The 21,472-nt window shown below is 39.6% G+C and overlaps 2 protein-coding genes across 2 annotated transcripts in view; one reads left to right on the plus strand and one right to left on the minus strand.

Moving 5' to 3' along the window:
- Positions 1 to 10,440, plus strand: part of STT3B (STT3 oligosaccharyltransferase complex catalytic subunit B) — a gene marked incomplete at its 5' end in the record, with an annotated part of 49,506 nt that extends 39,066 nt beyond the window's left edge. The window contains 6 exon segments of the mRNA XM_084282894.1: positions 381 to 568; positions 1,025 to 1,196; positions 4,031 to 4,204; positions 5,252 to 5,365; positions 6,468 to 6,680; positions 8,730 to 10,440. Of these exon segments, the coding sequence (XP_084139020.1) occupies positions 381 to 568; positions 1,025 to 1,196; positions 4,031 to 4,204; positions 5,252 to 5,365; positions 6,468 to 6,680; positions 8,730 to 8,810 (942 nt within the window). The 3' untranslated portion in view covers positions 8,811 to 10,440.
- A 4,871-nt stretch (positions 10,441 to 15,311) lies between these two features.
- Positions 15,312 to 21,472, minus strand: part of OSBPL10 (oxysterol binding protein like 10) — a gene marked incomplete at its 5' end in the record, with an annotated part of 108,739 nt that continues 102,578 nt past the window's right edge. The window contains 4 exons of the mRNA XM_084306969.1: positions 15,312 to 15,476; positions 16,273 to 16,426; positions 17,968 to 18,150; positions 19,248 to 19,434. Of these exons, the coding sequence (XP_084163095.1) occupies positions 15,432 to 15,476; positions 16,273 to 16,426; positions 17,968 to 18,150; positions 19,248 to 19,434 (569 nt within the window). The 3' untranslated portion in view covers positions 15,312 to 15,431. The remainder of the gene's footprint in view (positions 15,477 to 16,272; positions 16,427 to 17,967; positions 18,151 to 19,247; positions 19,435 to 21,472) is intronic.

Below are 21,472 nucleotides of genomic sequence, written 5' to 3' on the forward strand. Positions count from 1 at the left end.
TTTGTTACATGAACTCTGACAATGCATGAGCCCTGGGTTTCCCCCTTTTCCTCACTACAAACATCTGTGTCCTGCTCTCTTCCACTCTGCCTTATAAATGGGCATCATCAGACTAAGCCAAATTAAATCATGCAGTAGCCCTCATGTAATAGATTTTTTTTTTTCCCCTAAATGGATTATTGGGGAATAATCCATTTGTACAACTTGCTGGATTGTCAGAATATTCTTGTGCACACGTAGTTAATTTACTTTACAACTTGGTCTATTTTTATAGTATTCCATAGCAGTTATGAAGTGCATGTCGTGAAGAAAAAGGCATTTCAGTTCCGTTGCCATGGATGATTAAAGTTGCCCTAACAGCTATGTTTGTGTTTGTTTAGGCAGGCAAAGTGAGAAAACACGTATCTGAACAGGAAAAAACAGAAGAAGGACTGGGTCCTAATATCAAAAACATTGTTACTATGCTGATGCTGATGTTGTTGATGATGTTTGCGGTGCACTGTACCTGGGTAACAAGCAATGCGTACTCCAGCCCTAGCGTTGTTCTTGCTTCCTATAACCATGATGGGTAAGGTCACAGGTTTGAAAAATAATTTAAGGGCAAAAGTATTTCTAGTTCCTTTGCATTTGTAATCTGCTTTGCTGCTTTCTAATTATTATTAAGGCAGAATTGTCACCTGAATAAAAACTCTTAATAGTCCACTTCTCAAAAATATATACAATTTAAGAAAATATTTAATGTGAATACATAAAAGTAATCCTATCCAAAAAAAAGTATTTGAGTCATAAAACCTGTTTATGGATATATGTTCAACTGGAAATGCATTTAGTCACATCTTTAAAAGCAGTTTCAGCTTCGGGCCATTCAGCTGTCAAACTTCTGAGTGCAAACTGGTGACAGAACCCCTCAAAGGAAGTTGAGCACATAAGAAGATCTTAATTTGTGAGCCCAGATTTATCATGTTGCAGTCAATTTGTTGCCAGCATTTATATCGATGTGAATAAAATGAACTCTGTTTTCCAGCACTCGGAATATCCTGGATGACTTCAGGGAAGCCTACTACTGGCTGAGACAAAACACAGATGAGCACGCCAGGGTAATGTCGTGGTGGGACTATGGTTATCAGATAGCAGGGATGGCCAACCGCACAACGCTGGTTGATAACAACACCTGGAACAACAGCCACATTGCTCTGGTAAGGAGGGCAGCTTTCTGCGGAAGCACAGAAACATTTACATTTCAGTCAAGCATGAAATTGTAAATGTCAGTTGATGGATAGTATGGTATTAAAAAAAATCCCACAGAGAGGGAAACAGGTGGAAGGAACAGGGCTGTTTTGGCATCTCCTAGAACTCCGTTATAAAGATTGGTTTGGGGGTGGAGGGGATTGATTCTCCTTTTGGGTTCTCCATTTTGTTTTCTGGGAGTTTCCAGAACTTCACTTCTATTTCTCTTCTTTTCTTTGTGGGAGGATAGATAGCACCAAATCATGTAACCAGTCCCCCCATGCTTAGTACTAGACCAGCACGATCCAAATATAGATCGTTTCAGTTCAGCAGTGCCTTTGCTGACTGGATTTTGAATGGCACTATGAAAAGTGACCAGATTAAATGCATTTTTAGGTGTCTTGAGAATTTGAGAAAGTTCGAGTAGCAGTGCAAGTGTTGTAGACTGGATGTGATTGTCCCCTCAAATATGCAGGTAGATAAAACATCCAACTTTTAATTTCTTTCATTCAACTCAGATAGCTCTGTGTTGTTGTCTACTCTATAGATAGCTCTGTTTTGCTGTTGTCAGTGTCTGTAGTGCAGATGTTAGGTATAAATCCCTAAGATGTTAGGTATATATACCTAAGATGTTAGGTATAAATCCCTAATTTCCCCCAGGGCTCGGTGCTGGGGCCGGTCCTCTTTAATATCTTCATCGATGATCTGGACGAGGGCATTGAGTGCACCCTCAGTAAGTTCGCAGATGACACCAAGTTAGGTGCGTGTGTCGATCTGCTCGAGGGTAGGAAAGCTCTGCAGGAGGATCTGGATAGGCTGCACCGATGGGCTGAGGTCAACTGCATGAAGTTCAACAAGGCCAAGTGCCGGGTCCTGCACCTGGGGCGCAATAACCCCAAGCAGAGCTACAGGCTGGGAGAGGAATGGTTGGAGAGCTGCCAGGCAGAGAAGGACCTGGGAGTGATGGTGGATAGTCGGCTGAATATGAGCCAGCAGTGTGCTCAGGTGGCCAAGAAGGCCAACGGCATCCTGGCTTGTATCAGGAACAGCGTGACCAGCAGGGCGAGGGAGGTGATCGTCCCCCTGTACTCAGCTCTGGTGAGGCCGCACCTCGAGTACTGTGTTCAGTTTTGGGCCCCTCGCTACAAGAAGGACATGGAGGTGCTTGAGCGGGTGCAGAGGAGGGCAACGAAGCTGGTGAGGGGCCTGGAGAACAAGTCCTACGAGGAGCGGCTGAGGGAGCTGGGCTTGTTCAGCCTGGAGAAGAGGAGGCTCAGGGGCGACCTTATCGCTCTCTATAGGTACCTCAAGGGAGGCTGTAGCGAGGTGGGGGTTGGCCTGTTCTCCCACGTGCCTGGTGACAGGACGAGGGGGAATGGGCTTAAGTTGAGCCAGGGGAGTTTTAGGTTAGATGTTAGGAAGAACTTCTTCACTGAAAGGGTTGTGAGGCATTGGAACAGGCTGCCCAGGGAAGTGGTGGAGTCACCATCCCTGGAAGTCTTCAAAAAACGTTCAGATGTAGAGCTTAGGGATATGGTTTAGTGGGGACTGCTAGCGTTAGGTCAGAGGTTGGACTCGATGATCTTGAGGTCTCTTCCAACCTAGAAATTCTGTGATTCTGTGAAATCAGGCAGTCCCAGTAGGGCAAGGCCTATCAGGTGAATAGAGTGACCGTATTCAGGTGTATAGAGACACCTGCATTTCGTAAGCACAGTAACCATGCAGGCTACAGCAGCTAGTAATAATGGTTTTTAATAAAGAATTCTCTCCAGCACGGCTGCTGCCACTGTTAGCTTCCATTTCTGAAGAACGGGAAACAAGCAGTGAGTGTGTTTTGTGGCAAATATCTGAACTTTTGTTCTGAACGAGGCAGTGCCCTGAAATATTTGCCAGCTGACTTCGTCCTGCACAAGAATAGAAATCTGACGAATAACTTCGATTAGGCCAATGGCCAAGAAATTGAGGTTCTCTATCTTTTTGACAGATTGCAGCATAAGCTTAGTATTTTCTAATTAAGTTCTTGAGTTAACTGAATGTTACCAGTTTGGATGCAAAATTATTTATGTTGTAGTTACGGCCTCCTACTGCAGTGAGACATTATTATACTTAAAGAAATTCAATGGCAAACAGAACTACGAAACTGATGCCAGTTCCTGACCTAAGTGAATTCTTAGTGTGGAAAATGACCGTTTTGGAAGAGGTTTTAGATGCAGCTTTAAAAAGATTTTCAAGGCCAAAACATTGGTTTGCCAATGTATGCTTTTAACTCAAGCATGGCTCTATTCAGATGTTTTCTCTGTATAAACTTTCCCTAAATTCAACACCGCTGAGTACAATGCAGCGTGGCTGCATTACTGAAGGAGAGATCAACAAAAGGGAAAAGAAAAAGGGGGGTGAAGGGGAGGAATAAATCAGTAATATTTCAAATAATTTATTCATTTTAGACTGTGTCTAAAGCTTTGAAAATAATTTGTAATTAAGTGTTTTCTGCCATACTGAGTTTTTGGCAATACAGCTGTGACTTGAAAAATTTGTAGCTGCCACAAAAGAAAAATGATCGTTGTTAGGTTTTACACAGCTCATTTCAACAGGCAGCACTTCTTATGGAGGAGAAAATATTTCTATTCAGGTTGGGCTTTGGGGTTTCCAAATCAAAGCAATGGGTTTTCTTTACCTAGAATGAAAATTTAGGGTCTGCTCGGTAAATATGTATTCTTGGACTTTGATTTTGCAGGCTGTTGATCTGAGAATCTGTGCAATGGGCTCCTATGCAGACACTTAAGCTCTTTTTGCTATGATACAGGTGGGGAAGGCGATGTCCTCAAATGAATCGGCAGCATACGAGATCATGAGAAGCCTGGATGTGGATTACGTTTTGATTATTTTTGGTGGTGTGATTGGCTACTCTGGTGATGATATTAATAAGTTCTTGTGGATGGTGAGAATAGCAGAGGGGGAGCATCCCAAAGATATTCGAGTAAGTGGAAAACTTCACAGGAACACTGAAGTGTTTTTGGCTACATGTTATTTCTGTGTTTCCATCTCTAGTTTTGTTTTTTTAACCTTTATGTACATTGTTGCCTTTCTGGTAGTACTCATAACAGTGGAGGGAAATCTCCATTTGTCACAATTTCATTTGAAAAACATGCTGGAGGTTGTTTTTCTAGAAGAATAACACTGCAGAGGCCTGTAACCCAGTTTTTATGGCTTTGAAAGACCAATAACCTCAAAAGTCTTTCACCTTTTTGCATGACACTAAAAGTACAGGATATCTTTTGTAAGTCCTCTGTGTGTCTCACTAGGCACTGTCGTATTATTAAAAAAAAAAAAAAGTAGGATCATTCAGAACATTTAAACAGCTGGTATTACAGATTTCTTTAGCTTCTTTCCTACTATTACAGAGTTTGAACTGTTAATATTTACTTACACAGAGTTTAAGTAAGTCATTAGAATATCTCAGAGATATGCAAAGACCACTACAGATTTTTGCAAAGCCTAACAAAAACTCCTAGATAATTAGTGCTGGCTTAAGGGAATCGCCTGCATGAATAGTTTCATCTTGTACTAGATACAAGAACAGCAGAAAATTTTTGTTTTGACACTGCATGTACAAAGTATCCAGTGACAGTGTGTACTTACAATGCAGGGCTTTTCACATTTCTGAAAAAGAAGTTCGGTAGATGTCTAACTTTCACATTTTCAGATTAGTTTTCCAGTAACTGCTTACTGTGAAGTGACAAAATTTGTAGCAAGACTGTAAAGGGGATTTAGGAAAGTTGTTCCATGCAGTTCGGGGTTACAATCAGGTAGTTTGAAACTAGTTTTACCTTTAATGAGCACCATAGCTTTCTGTTTTAAGACTGGCTTGAATCAGCTTTTAAATTGTAGATGTCAATTTAGATTTTTTTAATAAAAATATTTTGTTGTTGTGTTTTCTTTTTCTTTTGTGAGAAGGGAATGAGAAATGACCTTAAATATGGGTTTAGTTTCTCTCAACTCTTTTTATCTTCTTTTATTTTTATAGGAAAGTGATTACTTCACTCCTCAGGGAGAATTCCGGGTAGACAAGGCAGGTTCCCCAACTTTACTGAACTGCCTCATGTATAAAATGTCCTATTACAGATTTGGAGAGATGCAGGTTAGTGCAAAATCTTCAACTGAATCGTAATTAAAATGTCAAAAAACAAATGCTATTTTGATGCATTTTCCATCTTTTAGATTGAGCATTGCTTGTAGTAGCAGAATCAGAGGTAAGAGTCTGCTTTACCAATTACAACATCTGCACGTGTTCCACTGCATACGGCCTCTAGCCAAAAGCACTCGTGCTGCTAACCAAGCCTTGTACTTAGCTTTTTGCTGTCCTTTACCTTGCTTCCGATGGGTGTCTTAACTCCATTATGCAGTGCACTCGCTAAAGCTTTAACTCTTCTGCTTTGTTGTTATGAAAGCCAAATGTAAAACTCCCTACAACATAAGTGAAACAGTTAATTGTCAGAAACCACCTGATTTAGTATCTGTCAGAAACTACCTGATTCCTGTCCAAGTCACATCAGTGTATTAAGCAACACTACGCTGTATAATAAGGGCAGGGTATAATTCTCTGAGAGAGTTGTCAGTCCCCTTTGGGATCATCAAACACATACATAGCTAAATCTGCCTCGTTTGCATTTTTTTTTTCTCTTTTCCCATTCTTCCCTCCACCACCACCCCTTGCCCCAAGGGCTCATCATTTTGATATGTTAGCAAAAGAATCCTTTATTCAGCTAAAACGTTGAGCTTAATTGATCTTATTCTTAACACAGGGATCACATTTAACTGATAAGTCTGGTATGAAACTATTTTAGATTGTACAGAAAATGTGAAATTGCAAACTGTGGTGGTGTAAAAGATCAGCAAGTACATGAGCAGCTGTGCTAAAAAGCTACCATAGGCTGTTGTACCTTGGGTTTTTGCTTGAATAGTTTTATCTCTGAATGTAGAAGTGGTATTTCTGTTCAGACACTAAGTGCTCTCTTCTGCATCGTCTGTAGGAATGAGACTTTTTTTTATCTTTCTCAACTGTAAAAAAAAAAAAAATAACTATGAGAGTTTTCTGTGTAGTAATAACCAGCGTAAGGGAAGTGTCATCCTTTGACTAGCCCAGAGGAAATTGTTGCCATGTGGTATGAAGTACAATAGTTTGCAGTGATGCATGTTTTGGGTTATGTCTTCAACTAATATGCAGTCTTTAATCTTTACAGCTGGACTTTCGGACACCTCCAGGATTTGATCGTACACGAAATGCTGAGATTGGAAACAAGGACATTAAATTTAAACATCTGGAGGAAGCCTTTACCTCAGAGCACTGGCTTGTTAGAATATACAAGGTGAAACAACTAGACAACAGGGAGACATTGGATCATAAACTTAGAGTAACCAACATTGTACCGAAACAGAAGTATTTGTCAAAGAAGGTGGGTTCCCAGTGAAGTATTTCAAAGGGGTCAGGAAATGGCAGTTTATTTTTAACAGTGCATCACATAGCTGGTGAATTATGTATTTCCACTAGCCAGAATGTTACGGATACTGTTCATGTTAGTGTCCAATATCAGACCTGCCTGCTGGTAATAATTGTTAATTTACTGTCTGCTTAACTTACGAGCATGTAAAGACACAAGGCTAGATATTTTTTTAGGCAGAATGCTAACTGGAAATAGAGTGTGTCACTGGCTGTTACAACTCCTAAGTCTTCATGTAACTGAAAGTATAATCTCTAAAGTACATCCATTCATGTTTCAGTAACTATGGCTCACTAAGTAAAAAATGTGGAAGTTGCTTTCTGACTTTGTTTGAAAGTAGTGATGCCTAGAAGTTTAAAAATGGTACTTTTGTATGAAATAAATTAAATATGATTTTTTTGTTGATGGAATTTAGTGTCTGGCTGCTTCCTGTTTGAAGTCATCTTAATGTTTTTAACAGCGTTAGTTGTGGTGTGGTTTTTCAGCCTAGTAAGAAAGATTTGTTATCAGGGATGTTTGGGAGAATCTTAGCAGCCCTGTCCTTCACAAAACCTGATTTCTATCTATACTAACATATGTCGCAAAGGGAATTCCAGAATCCTGTCAGAAACAAACATGTAACAAACTAATTTAGTACAGCCAGTAATCTTACGCTGCGTGTCACAGAACTACAAATAGGGAATGTTAGAGGGGACTCCTAATGGTAAAAGTTGTTTGCTTGTTGCAAGCTCATAAAATTTAAGGTATTTGGGAGTTGCCAACAGAGCTAGACTTGCCTTAAAGAGAAATCAGAAGTTTTACTACGCCTATCATACATATACAGTATAACTTCTGATCTTAAATACAGCCTTGCTTTATCTCTTACCAATGATCTCTGACCACAGTTAAGCTGTGGATGTTTCAGTTCTGTCTAAAGACAGGATAAACACTGACGCTAATTCTGATCCATAGCCAACTCTCGCAGTACCAACCAGCTCTGCTTCCCATTAAGAAATCAGAGGACCAGCAAAGAGCGTGGGGCTAATGGCTAAACTCAGATTTCTTAAGTATGTGCTGAGGGCTCCGTAGTAGCCACAGGTTTTCAACAGTTGCTTCCTTACTGGAAATCCAGTCCATCTCGAATCACTCTTCCCTGTGAAGGGTGACATTGTTCAAACTCAGAGAAATAACACTGTCTGAGTATTGTGTATTAGTTTGTGTCACACTTTAAAATATTATATTATTATTTTTTAGTAAAAAGGGGGAAAAAAGTCATATTTAATTGACATATCAGAGCCTGCTGGTAGACGCAGCAAATTGCAGCAGGTGTGGGAGTTGCCTGCTGTCTGACTTGTGGCAGACACTACCATTCTGCCTGTCAGGAGCTAAAACTGTATTTATGCAACTTCAAATTTAATATTAGTGAAGACTAACATTAACACTTTCCCCCATTAACACCTTAAAAAAAAAAAAAAGAGGAATCTAAAATCCATCTAAAATCCACTGATAACAACAGAAGGGCAGAAAGAGCTAACTAACCTACAGCCAGCAGAGGACTAAAGACTAAAATGTGACTATTCAATTTCTCTTACTTCTTGAAAAATCTGTTTCAAGCAAATATTACTGTCTAGCTCGCTAACTTCTAAAGAGAATCAAATAGTGCAAAAAGATATAAGAAGGGATTTCCAAACAAAACTAATGCTATCGCTTCTGCTCTTTGGCCTACTTGAGCTTTATCTTGTTGGTTAATTATTAATTCTGCCTCAGCACAAGCTTTGAAAATAAATCTACATATCTGGTATATGGGGCTTGCAAAAGTACAGCCTGTACGAAAGCAAATGTTGGGCATGAATTAACAATCCCAACTTTAAAAATAATAAATGGATAATACCTAGTTGAGGATTTACCCGTTAAGCTCTTTAAAAATAAATCTAAAGAAAGATCAGGCATTGCAATGCACAGTAGTAAAAACGCGGTCAAGACTAAATCATTAACTAATACATTGTATTCTGTTTTTCTTTTTAGACCTCCAAAAGGAAGCGTGGCTACATTAAGAATAAACTAATTTTAAAGAAAGGCAAGAGACCCAACAGGAAGACAGTTTAAATACACTGTTCTGATCGCTAATACGAAGCAGTTGTCCTTGAGATAACCAGTCTTTGCCTTTAGCTCGAGTCATGTTTCACAGCAACATGAGGGTACAGAACCATCATTGGTCCAGATTATTGTACAAAATTTTTCAGGCAATGTCTGATTAAAAATATTGGCTTATTGAGAACAGCTGTTTTAGATTTGTAATGTGAAGCAAGACAGAGCTGCTATACAAGTCTAGCAGCATTTTTTTTATTGGTACATATTATCCTTCAAATCTGTTGAGAATTTGGACTGACTGCACCAAAGAACCCTGTAATTTGGTCCTTGGCACATGCATACTTGTCAATCTTTTTTGGAAAACACTGTTCAGCTGAATAGCAGCAGTATGTTAACTGGAATGGTCAAATCTAAAATGACTTGTTTTCAGCAATTAAGAGGAAATAGAGCTGTCTTTGGAATTAAACGTTCAGAATAAGTTACTCCCGCTATTACTTTGCTATGGTTTCTTTAAATGTCCTTTTACTCTTGCTGCAGGCTGGTTTTGATCTGGAGTGTAAGAAGCAAAGCTGCAGTTTCCACAGGAGCTGACAGGACATATCAATTGGGTGACAGCTCAGATGGGACAAGCTGCTTTTGTTTCATACGTGATTGCAGTATTGCTGCCTTACACTATCACTTCATAAGGTAGACAAGGCAAATCTTGCACATTGTAGATACAAGGGCTAAATTTGTATCCTGAAAGATCCGAAATGACAGTAATGAATGCTATAGTAATGTATAACTGAGCACCATACAGTGGCTGGTGCTTCAGAACAGAAATTAAACTATTTTAGGTAAATGTTTACATTGATAAAACAAGTATAGCCTATTTAAGGAAAAAAAAAAAAAGGTTGACAGGTATACAAAACCCCTTTTCTGTGGCTATCAGTAGTAGAGGGTTTGCAAACCTCTTCCCCCTCTCACTGCCTTCTCTTGTGAGGGTAAAAAAAGTTTTTTTCTGGAAATCTATTTCTCTGCATTTTTATTTAGAGTGCTTAAATCAATTGAAGAAATTCCTGCTATAGCGCTATTTGCTTTGTCTGTCTTTTATACTGTTTTTTTTTTTTTGTTTTGTTTTGTTTTGTTTTTTAAGGAAAAAAGTGGTGAAAACTGTCAGATTAAATGCACTAAGATAATATAAATGGAGACTGAACATGTTCACTTTCCAGCTATAGGAAAACTTTATACAGACTTGAAATTTTTCTTTTAATAAAATGAAAGAAAGGGTTTTGCAGTTTGTTTTCCTGCCACAGGTTGTAACTTTTTATAGAAACAAAACTTACATCAATAATTTGATGTAAAATGCAGAATAGTATGTACCTTTCATGAAGAAAATGTAAATTTACAGTGTTCTTATGAGAATGTTACTGCTGACTTCTTTCCCAAGGTGTAGAATATTTTTTTTGATTTATGAACTCATTTTTGACTTCAGTGGTTTATACAGACCAATACTACAGCTGCAACATTTTCACAAAGGTAATTAAATCTGGATTTCTGGCCCCTTGTCATTTGGAGATTTCATTTTATTTTGTTGCTTTAAAGCTCAATGCAGACCAGTTGTTGACTGTAGGGGAAAATAAAGTTAATTCAAGTTTTGTGTTAAGGGTGTCGTGTCAGTTTTGTTGTGATTCACTCAGTAACATGGTACTTACAGTCCTAGCAATGAATTAAGGCATTCAAACTCTACAGTATAAAGTTGCTGACCTCATGAAATTGCTGCAATGAAGCCACAGCAGCTACTTAATAAATCTAAGCTGGAAGGATGCTATATGAAATATAGGACCCCTGCTGTGATGAAATCCAAGGTGGCTGTACATAGTTTCAGGGAACACAAGCTTCAGCAAATGCTGCTAGCATCTAGGGAAGTACAAGCTGTTGTGGTTTTTTGCTTCTTCCAAGGAAATGTACATCCTGTCTCCTCAACAGCAGCAGAAATAAGCAAACATTTGAAAGAACATCCTAAAGTCAGCTGAATAGATGCTGCTCGTCAGTCTCATTTGGCAATAAAATAAAAGTACCAGTACCTTTCCCTCCTTAAAGGTTTTTACAGTTCTGTCAAAATACATTTCCTATTTTAGCTGTCGGTATTTTCTTTAATAGAGCAGAAATAATACTAATTTTATAGCATTGTTTTAAAGCAATAAGAAGGTAACTACAGGAGTCCTAGCCAGCCTGGGCCCAAATCTGTCTGTTACTTACCTGAATGGTCTGAAATCTAATTTGATTTCAAGTTTTTTTGCTACTGGTCTGCATTTAAATGAAAAGTTGCAAGTTGCTTTGGCATCATTAATGCAGCCACTTAAAAATAAATGACAAAAAAAAAAAAAAAAAAAACAGCAGGCATGGTATGACCTTCCTTGGTGCCTCACCTGCACGCAGCATCAGTGCCTGCTTTGCCACTTGCATCCTAGAAGTACTCAGCTGCAGTAACCTGTAGCTCATCATGCTACAAGAGCTGAACCATCCTTGTACCAGCAAAGGAAAATACATGAGCATCTGGCGTCATTGCCCAACCTACCTTCCATTCTTGGCTGTTTCCTTAGTTATAGGTCATCCTCCTGGTGTTCTACTGAATCAAAGGTTGCAGATTTTGGAGCATAATTGCGACAATATAGTAAAAAGCTGAAGAAAAAAAAAATATTTGAGCCAGGCTCAGACCTTCAGTTGTTAAAAAACTAAGCCTGCAGTCGCTAATAGCAAGTACTGCTGAAGTTCTGTAGCTCTTAGTCATTACACCTGAAAGCAACGAGGGCACCAGTACTAGTGGCTAGCCCAGAAGAAATTATTTTGACTTGCGTAAGTAACTCCAAAACGGGGAGCGAGCAGTTGTATGTCAACACACTCGAAAAAATATTTCACTGCTTTGACACAGCCCTCTGTATGTATCCCACCGTGAGTAAAATCATCCCACCATGAGTAAAAACTGAACTTAAATCCTACTTGGTTGTGATTAAAACCGTCAGCGACAATGTACTTAAACCAAATGTGTACACTGCTCCGAGCCGCGGCCCCGCAGCAATGCCGTGACGGACAAGGAACGCAGCTTTTCCTGTTTCACTGACAGCCAATGTTTGCTGTTTTGCGTTAAATCAAAGCGTTCTGGCGTGATACTTTCCAACGATGTGGGTGAATGTTTAAAATAAACCAGACCTGTGTTATCCAACGCTCGAAAAATGCAGACCAGGAAGAGTGAAGCATGTTTTTCCCCATGCAAGTGTCCAATAAGGCAGTCATTTAGACTTGTATTTTAAAAGGTACCTAATTGAGAATTAGTTTAAATGAAGTTATTTTCAGAATCGAGGGAACATCCTACCCTGTTTCCTTCATGTGACAAAGTAAGGAACACCTTCCCCAGGCTTTCCAAAAGCCACCCAGCCCTGTTATCCCGCCACCGTGCTGTCCAACTTAAAGCCTATAAGGTGTCTGACAGTATTAACAGGGAGCTAAAAATAAAAACAACAACAATAAATAAACAAAACATGCCCTGAGCATTGTACTATGCTCCCAGACCTGAGAATACATGATAGCAGTTAACTACTTTTTCAATGGAAAGAGCAAGGGCATCCCACTATTAAATGAAACAAATATTTTATTCATGAGCATTGTAATCTTAAATTCACAAATTATGAAAGGAAGGCAAATCAGAAGAGACTGCCAGAGCATTTTTTAAATGATAAAAGGTATAAATTTTCTCTCTGAACATTTCTAATTTAAGAAGAAAAAAAAAAAAAAAAAAAAAGATTGCATAGGCTTTCTACAGGTGTGCACAAAAAAAAAAATGTAGTACATGTAAGGTCTTACATTACAATTCCAAGTGTATACATTGGCTACTTGAAAAGGAAAATAATCACTTGCAAGTCTAAGACAGCTATCGGAACAACCTATAGAATAAGTCTTAGGAATATTTACTTTTCAGACTTGTAAAATATACGGAACACGTAACTATCAGAAAAATAAAGCGACGCTTCTTCTGGATCTCGTTCTGGAATCTCTTGCTGATAGGATCTTTAACGAAAGGACTGTTTTTATGCTCACCTCTCCCAAGTTACTTGGGAAAAGCAACAGTGGTAATGGCATCAGAGGATTCTTCACAGCATCAAAACGAGACATTTATCAGAGTACAAGTGGAATGTTCTCGGCATGCAGAAACAACCAACCATGCAGCCAGGAAAAATCGTCAATAAATTACAAACATAAAATTATTCAAAATTTGTCTTAAAAGAACGCTACAACATCTCTGTAGCTTGGACAGTCACACCGCCAAAGCTGAAAGAGATCTACTCTTTCAGGAGCGCAGTCCTGCATGCCTCGCAAGAGGTTTTCAATGGCTGTTGTTAGTGAGTGTGTGGCTTGTTCTTTGGTGTATGAAGTCAGAGATCTGGCAGGAGGTGTTGCATGTGTTTCATTCTGCACTTGGAGTGTTCTTGGAGATGACATTACAAAGTCTATCGGTACTTCTAGTTACTTATCAGACTAACCTCTAAACCAGTGGATCCATTGTAAAGTGATTCTTGCAGGTGACAAGGTACGCCTTTTCCTGATGGTACTTGGTAGTAGTTCATGATAACTACAACGGCATCGTTTTGGTGTTGTTACAGAAAAACATCAACTATACCTAAAAATAAGATTTTTCCATTTTAAAAAAAGTGTCAGGTACAAAACCAAGCTCATACAATCCGCATTTTTTTAAAAAATAGGATTTAAATAATTTATAACATGAATCTTTCTAATGTGCAAAAAAAAGTATATACAAGCAGACAAAATAGCATTTAGGAGGAAAGGGGGGCACAGACCTTGTTAAAAAGGGATCTGAAGTTCTAAATGCAAAGATCTGTTAAATATGTCCAAATGAACAACTAATGCCATGTAGCCTTGTGTACACACCTTTGTTTAGCCTTTTGGGTTGCTTAAGAGATTTTAATATCTAGCAAAAAAAAATAAAGCATTATAAAATGCAAGACACAAGAACAGATAAAAGCAGTACTTTGACCTAAATATATTAGTGTAGTATCTATAAAGCAACAGCTGTTGTATTAAGAAAGCAGACAAAAGGCACAAAATTAATCAGTACTACCGAAAAGTAAGCATCCATGCTACTGTATGTTAGAAATATAGTGGTTTCTTTACGGGGAGCTGTAAAAGAAGCACTGAGCAGAAGTCAGCACATTTTACACTTGCCTTTTGCTGTCACTTCTCTCAAAAACATCTTCACTTGTAACAAATACAAACTAAAAAGCAGCGAAGCTTTAGCACGTTTTTAGAATCCACTTTCTTAGTGTCACAGTGGTTATCTGACAAAGCAAGATCAAGCTACAGGATTGTTTACTCCTTTATTTTATGAAACAAGTTACATCCCATTTCATTTGTTTCATTAATAAAGTTCTTATTTCAGTAGTGATTTACTAAATCGTTACTTCAACATCAGAAAATCATTTCTCTGAAAAAGCTACTTGTCTTCTACTCATGAGGAACCATCCAAAAGCGATCACCTGGGCCAAAAGCAAAAGAAATGAAAACATGGGTCTGCTCGAAGCCTGAATGAGGAGGAATTAAGGGCTCTCTCATTTCACAGCAGCAATGCTGGGGGAGGCGCAGACCCACCAAAGCAGCACATCAGAGCAGGACTCCTACCCCGCCTCACCTGCCTCAACTCACAGCCTGGCACGTGAGCAAAAACGCATCAGCAGTGGTTTAATTTGAAAGGCAAGGCTGCGAACTGGGGTGCCTCAGACCCAGACAATGTCAGGGTGGAAAGCTAGAGGCAAAAACGCGTAACCCAAAAGCACTGGCATGGCAACAGCCAAAGAACATCGCACGGCAAGACCAAAAGCAGCTGGCTCACAAGTGACCGGAGACCGATTAAACGTGTGGCAGTAGGAACAAACAAAAAAGTGAGGACACAGCGGGTTAGTGCGACCAACAGAAGTTCTTGAGAAGGTATTGCTACTTGGCGGCAGAAAATTCATACTCCTAAGTGACAGGAAACATGCTCCTAAATCAGCACCCCCCAGAGTGCGCTGCCAATGTGTCATTCGCGTGTCGAGGTGAGTTATTCAATGACTGTTTAGACCGAAGGACTGCCATTAAGTGACGTCACGTTTTAAGTGCAAAACTTTTTTGGCAAAAGTGAAAAATAGAAAACCTTAACCGGTACTAATAAAAAAGTGTGTGTTTTTTTTTTTTCTAAATTCTAGCGTAGGGCCTGATCCTGCAAGCACACAACTCGGGGAACCCTCGCTGATTCCAGCTCGAGTCCTATGCCCGAACACGTAGAGGATAAGGTCTTTAAATCACTGTTAGTGTTTCTACTTTGTTGACGTGTAGTGTAAGTAATACACACACAAACACACATGCATACTGTGTGTGTATATGTGTATAGATGTACATGCGCACAGCTGTTTGTGTATCCATACACGCAAAATGGCTCCTGAATAAACTTGAGCTTGTGGTTTTTCTGAGATGCACTGTTCACAGTATATAGCTTCTCATTGGTGTCTTCTGAGAACAGAACCTTTTGAATGACATCTGACAAGTTATATACTGTTTCCTTTTAATGCCTCTAAGGTAAAGTTATAAGACATCTCCTGTATCTTGTCAAAGGGTCTTCCAGAGAGGATTCAAGTATAGCCAACCATCGCCCTGTAAGAAAATTAGGGAGAGTTTACAAACAAGATTTATACATACTGAACCTGCGTATCTCCACATAAAAGCTAAAATACCACCAATCAACACACAAAAAGCTCTATCCCTGTCATCTGAAAATTCTGCGTTTAATGAATTTACAGGTAATTTGGGCAGAAGGGAAAAAAGTTCCGAAGAGGAACAGAAGCAATGGGAAGATGCAATAGATGAACTCCGGGTTTACACAGATGCACGTGCTGGCTGACTTAACAGGTCATGTAATAATTCTCTCAAAGTCTAACTTGCTTCTCCTTTCCTCTAAGAAAGAACAAAGATGAACTTAGTAAAATCTATCTCATTTCAAGCAGATAAAACACAAGACTGTTTAGACTGTCCATGCTTGCTTACATTGGACAATTATCCTTAGATCACATTCACCTAAATACGCTAAGAACAAGATTAGTAGGAGACGTGACTACAGAGCATTTGCAAAGCAACGCGTGGGTTTCAAGGTAAAAAGCACAGCTTTAGGTGCCTAACATTAGGTCTCCAAAATTCATTGCTAAATTAAATCTAACTTGAAGGGCTGAAGGAAGGTGAACGAGTCTATAAAACAAGCATGGAATAATCCACTGCTCTTCTCTAAAAGCCATACTCTACTAAAAATTAAAAGTAAAAAATAAAATAAAAAATCAGGGATATATAACAACACTAGCCCATGGTAAGAAAAACACAAACATGTTCATTTGTACTAGCACCCCACCACATGCACAAAGATGCTATTGGGCCCTTAAGGAAAAGCTGATACAAGTACCTCTTTGGCAAAATATTTTGGTTTCCAGGGCATTGTAAGAGCCATACGTTGCCTCTCCTCTGCTCGCTGCCTCTCTTCAAGGTGGTGCTTGTGTTCTGTTGCTGCATCAATATTACCTTCTTTCAGAGAATTGGTGACATATTGCCAAAGGTGCCTGTGTGAGTGGGAAGGAGCAAAAGCAACAGAGTAAGAATACTTTTGCCATAGCCTGGCGCCAGGAGCAAAGCAAGGGTCAGACTGATGGCATGTTCTCCAAGCTATTTCTGCAAGTTGTGTAGCTTGTGAACCACCACTTTCAGGAGAATATTCATTTGTGGACCAGATCTTCAGACACGCTCAGTTCCCAGGAACCTACCATGCAAGTTAACTTTCTCCATAGCTTTTGTTCATGTTCTTGACTCTTTATGACCTGACTGTTTTTCTCAAAGCTGATGGATTTTCTTTTTCATTTCCTGTTCACATTATTTACTGATGACCTACCCCAAATGACAAACATCTATTCTGCATTTACTTAAAGATAACTTTTCAATTTTAAGGGAACATTAGACAAAGGCTAAGAGCACATTACACTGGGACACTCACTGACTGTTCCCACCAGGTTATTAACAGAAGACTTGATGTACATGACTCAGCACGCACAAGGTCTACACTGTATTTCCAGTTGAGGATAATTATCAGTACATAACCCAATTTGTTTTTCACCTGACTGACAGTATTCAGATGCAATGCCTCCTCACACTATATGAGCTTAGCAACAACTTTGCCCAGAAAAATAGTAAGAAAATGACTGCAACTTTCACATATTTCCAGGGGTATTTAGACGAGTTTGTTTACAATCTGATGAGCTGCATATCCTGCAGAAACACTAGGTCATTATAATTTGCTATCTAGTGTCAAAAACACAACAAATATATTGCAGACTTGCTGGTTTCCTGATTTATTCCAACTCTGTTATTAACCTACACTAAAAAATGAGTTTGTGATAAACAAGCGTGTCCAGAAAGTAGAAAATAACATCTGACCCTGCACAAAGGCTCAAGATGCACCTTTGTACAATAAAAATATATTTACAGATTATAAAGTTAAATTTTACTCATGTTTTTTAAATCCTCCAATAAAACGTTCCTAAATTCAATAAAAATATTGATTCTTCTGAAGATAAATGTAAACGGTTATTGACGGCGAATAAAGGTTTTTTCTAAGGTACCTAGTCAGAATTAGGCACATGACGAGTTCTCACAGCCTAAAAACACGTATGGATGTGTATTCACGTGTCACATCACACTTTACATTTATATACATACATATTGTGTGCTTATATATTACGTATATATATGAAATCCATAACATCTGAAGTTCCATCATGAACTATAAGATGCAAAATTATCTGTAACAAATTGACTAATTTGACTACCATTTACAATCAAAGAAGAATGTAGAAGACCACATCACCCAGTTCCCAAATACTCATTAAAATGCATACAAGCATTTTTTTTTCCTCTAGAAAATTTATGTATACATCACGGCAATGTAATTTATAAACCAAAGAACCAACACGCAGCTGCAGCTCTTTCTGCCTAGATTAACATGCTGTATGAAAGCAGGGGTTTTTTGAACCACACCATTTATAACTGCGGTTTGTTTCACCGCTGTTTTCATCTGAGGTTAAGCAGCACAATACTGTAATGCCTTTACCTTGATTCCAGTGGGCCTTGTTTTGCTATTGGCCTTATCTTTTTCCTGATAACGGGTAATTTGTTGGTGTCAATCACTTTGGTTTCTCCGTTGCTGTACGTAAATTCCAGCGTACCGTTCCATTCTCCCTGTGCCTTGCACACGATGGTATTAGTGGGATTATGTTTCACTTCGGCTGTAACCCTAATGCAAGAAGGAAAAGAAAAAGGCCACAAAAGATATAACTGGCACCATTTATTATCAGCATTTGAAAGCTCTAGCACTGCAGGCTACATGCATTTTTTTTATATCTACAAAATAGTTTTTCAAACATAAAGACACTGTCCCCCAAAAGATTCAACCTACAAAAGCTCTGCTAACACAGCACTAACTTTGGGACCACATTCTCCCAAAGTACAGCAGTACCCCAGCTTAAAACCCAGAACTGCTTATCTCATCAGCATGAAAAACAACCAAAACCAACTGACATTCACATGAAATTGTCAGTACAAGATTTTGAAGTTCATTTTTCACACCTGAATGTTGTCGGTTACGTGTAAAAGACTTCAGGTATCTTTATTTTCTTTAGATCTGCACAGTCTCACAGCTGCTGTGAGGCAGTATTAAAGTCACTTCAGTGACTCAGGAACTCATTTAAGAGTGAGCAAAATAGACAGGTAGGACTAGAAAACCAAAACAGAGGGAGGAGTTTCTTGTGTGTGTGTCTGTATGAAAATGCACACGTGCTTTTAGTAACCCATATCAAGTAAACTCAGTTAAGTTTTTAAATGATTAAACTAATACAGCGAAACCTTCCCCAAATTTCACTTATTTTGATGGGCACCAATTATTAATCTGCACCTTTCAGAAAAATTCCCATCAAACAGCCCATCAGCTCTTCTAACACGACTTGCACAAAAGCAGCAGCTGGTGTAGCACAAATATTACTTTTTTTTTTTATGTATATTTTTGCTGCTCCTGCACTGTGCATAGGTATTTAGGTTATAACAGAGGGCAAACCATTTAAATACCTGACAGTAATTTTTACAGGTGGAAAAGCCTGGAAGAACGCATTGACTTTAGTTCAACAAGAGACATTTTTCTAATTTGGTTAAATGACATGAAATGTGTAACTACGATGAACTGCACTCTAAAGCTGTAAGCCTCCTCAGGCATTAACAGGAAAAGAAATAGATATCTTTCTACAAAACAGTCCAGAAGAGGAACCAAACAGATGTCAAAGTAAGTTTTTCCTTTGAAATCCAGTATCAGGTCAACAGGAACAAGAGTAATTCCCTTACCTGTGGACTTTCCCCCCATAGAAGGGTTTGGTGTGGAACGTGACCGTAGCGGAATAGCCTGTCCTGGCACAGTTGATGTTGACTTTCCCTCCAAGCTCCACCCAGGGGATGGTGAGTATCGAGCGAGCGTAGGCACTGGGGAGTGTGAAAACATACTCTTCTTCGTGCTCCAGCAAGTGAAGGACACCTAGGCAAGGAGGAGGTTGAAAGTGAAATGATTAAAGCTCGTTGATAAGGCCTGACAGTCGCTGATCAAATATTGCCATCACAACGTACTTCCACACTGTGCAACTTGCCTGGAAGGAGGGTACTGTTTGCTAAGAAAAACCTGCTCTCTGAAAGAAGTTTCTTCAAACGAGCATTTTCAAATCACCTAACACTAACGTGTGCCTCTGGTTCTTCCTGGTGCCAAATGGCCTATCAGAAAATCTGGCTGGATTACTTATTCGGTCTCAGTGCCAAGCAATAAACTGCTGAACCTGAAAACAAATCACATTCTCTTGAAGGAAGCAAAATGAAAAGGCCCCCCACCAACCAAAGGAGCTCTGGGTGCTCATTTAGGCATGGCCAAAGGGCCCTTTGGCTCCCCATTCAGTCAGATACCACCAGCTGCTCTCTGCTAGCTGCTGGCCCACTGTTTGCTGGTAGGAACGAAAAGAGGTCAGGCTGGGTGCGACTGGGAGCTGGGCTTAAGGAAGCCACCTGGAAATTTCCTATAATCTTGCTCCTTTTCCCCAAAATGCCTGGTTTCCCACGTAGCCTTTGCTAAAGTCTTGCATTATCAATGAGGGGCAACTTCTCTGCTGCCACTGAGACCAAACTCTCTGCGATGCACAGAAAATTGCTGGCAGCAGAAAATTCCCATATTATTTGGACCTACAAAGAAAGTTCCAAGTCTGATCAGAAGATCTTAGCTTCCCCTAAGGTTCTTGACACAGCTCTATCCCCACCATAGCTGTAGTTTGGTTTTTAGGATGGCAAAGAAGGGGATATAAGACATAAGATCAGGTAAACAGCAACAAAAACCCTGCATGCAGAATTGGCCAATGCCAGCTGTGTGCATTATATTTTTATTAGAGTTTTACACTCCTTTATACCCCATTTAATAACCATCTAAAGGCAAAAATTATACTCTGAAAACTTTTTTTTCGCAACAGGGATTGAAAATAACCCATCCCGGGAAGTACTCAGACCCCAGAAACGTTCACAAAATCGGGAAAATCGTCTTGACACACAAACAGTAACAGCATCTGTTTAGCAACGAGATGAGCTTAAGCCAATTTACCCTCACCCTGGGGCAGAGAGGGGAGAACGGCAACGCGTTACCAGCTGTATTTATGAGCCTGTCTGTGCGTTGAAGGCAGTAACAACACATCTTGCAAATTGATCTGGAACGTGATGATGAAAAAGCACCAAATAGGAGCAAGCTACTAGTAATGTCAACATAAAAATATGCCCTTCACGCTGTACAGCAGCACGAGTCTAAATAACACTCAGAATTTAGCAGCGCGGCACTCAGAGAGTCATCATTTTAAATACTGGCTCCGACTGCTAGAACAAAATCCAGCTCTGCTGGATTTTTTTCTCTAGAACAGAGATCCACGTGTTTCGCCTGAAGTTTCTTCAGCTCCATACCTGCAGGTAAACCAAGCTCATGGCAGGAAGGTTGAGCTACAAAATTCATCCAGGACACTCACCAGGAAGAACTTTTACTCAAAAAGAAGGCTGTGCTCATTGCAGAGCTCACTAAACGGCTGCTACAACGACATTAAATTAATAGAGAACAATAAAGAAGCTTCTCACCAAGATGATGATATTAAAAAATGGCAAGCTAGTGGCTGCCAATATGCAGAAAGGAAACCTGACAGTCTGCAGCTGACCAGTTTCTACCCAGAGGATTGTAACAGGAGCAGGGGACAGCAGCGAGGTGCTAGGACACCAAGGGCATGCCCAGGAGTTGGGAGGCTAGGAGCCAGGTTCTGCAGAAATCAAGTTTGCAGATGCCCTTTTTTTTTTTTTTTTTTTCTTTTCTCCTCCATTTATTCTCTGCCTTCTTCATTACAGCCACAGGCAGCAGCCGTAGCAGGAACCAGCTGTGGGAAATGGCACGGCCTGTGGTGCTGCCATCAGGTCGCATCACATCAAAGCAGCCTTAATGGTCTAAGCACAGACACAACCCTCACACAGTCCAAAAAAAAACCACCTGAAAGCACTGGCTTCCAGCA

Source organism: Netta rufina (genome assembly GCF_964035555.1).
Source record: "Netta rufina genome assembly, chromosome: 2".
NCBI lineage: Eukaryota > Metazoa > Chordata > Aves > Anseriformes > Anatidae > Netta > Netta rufina.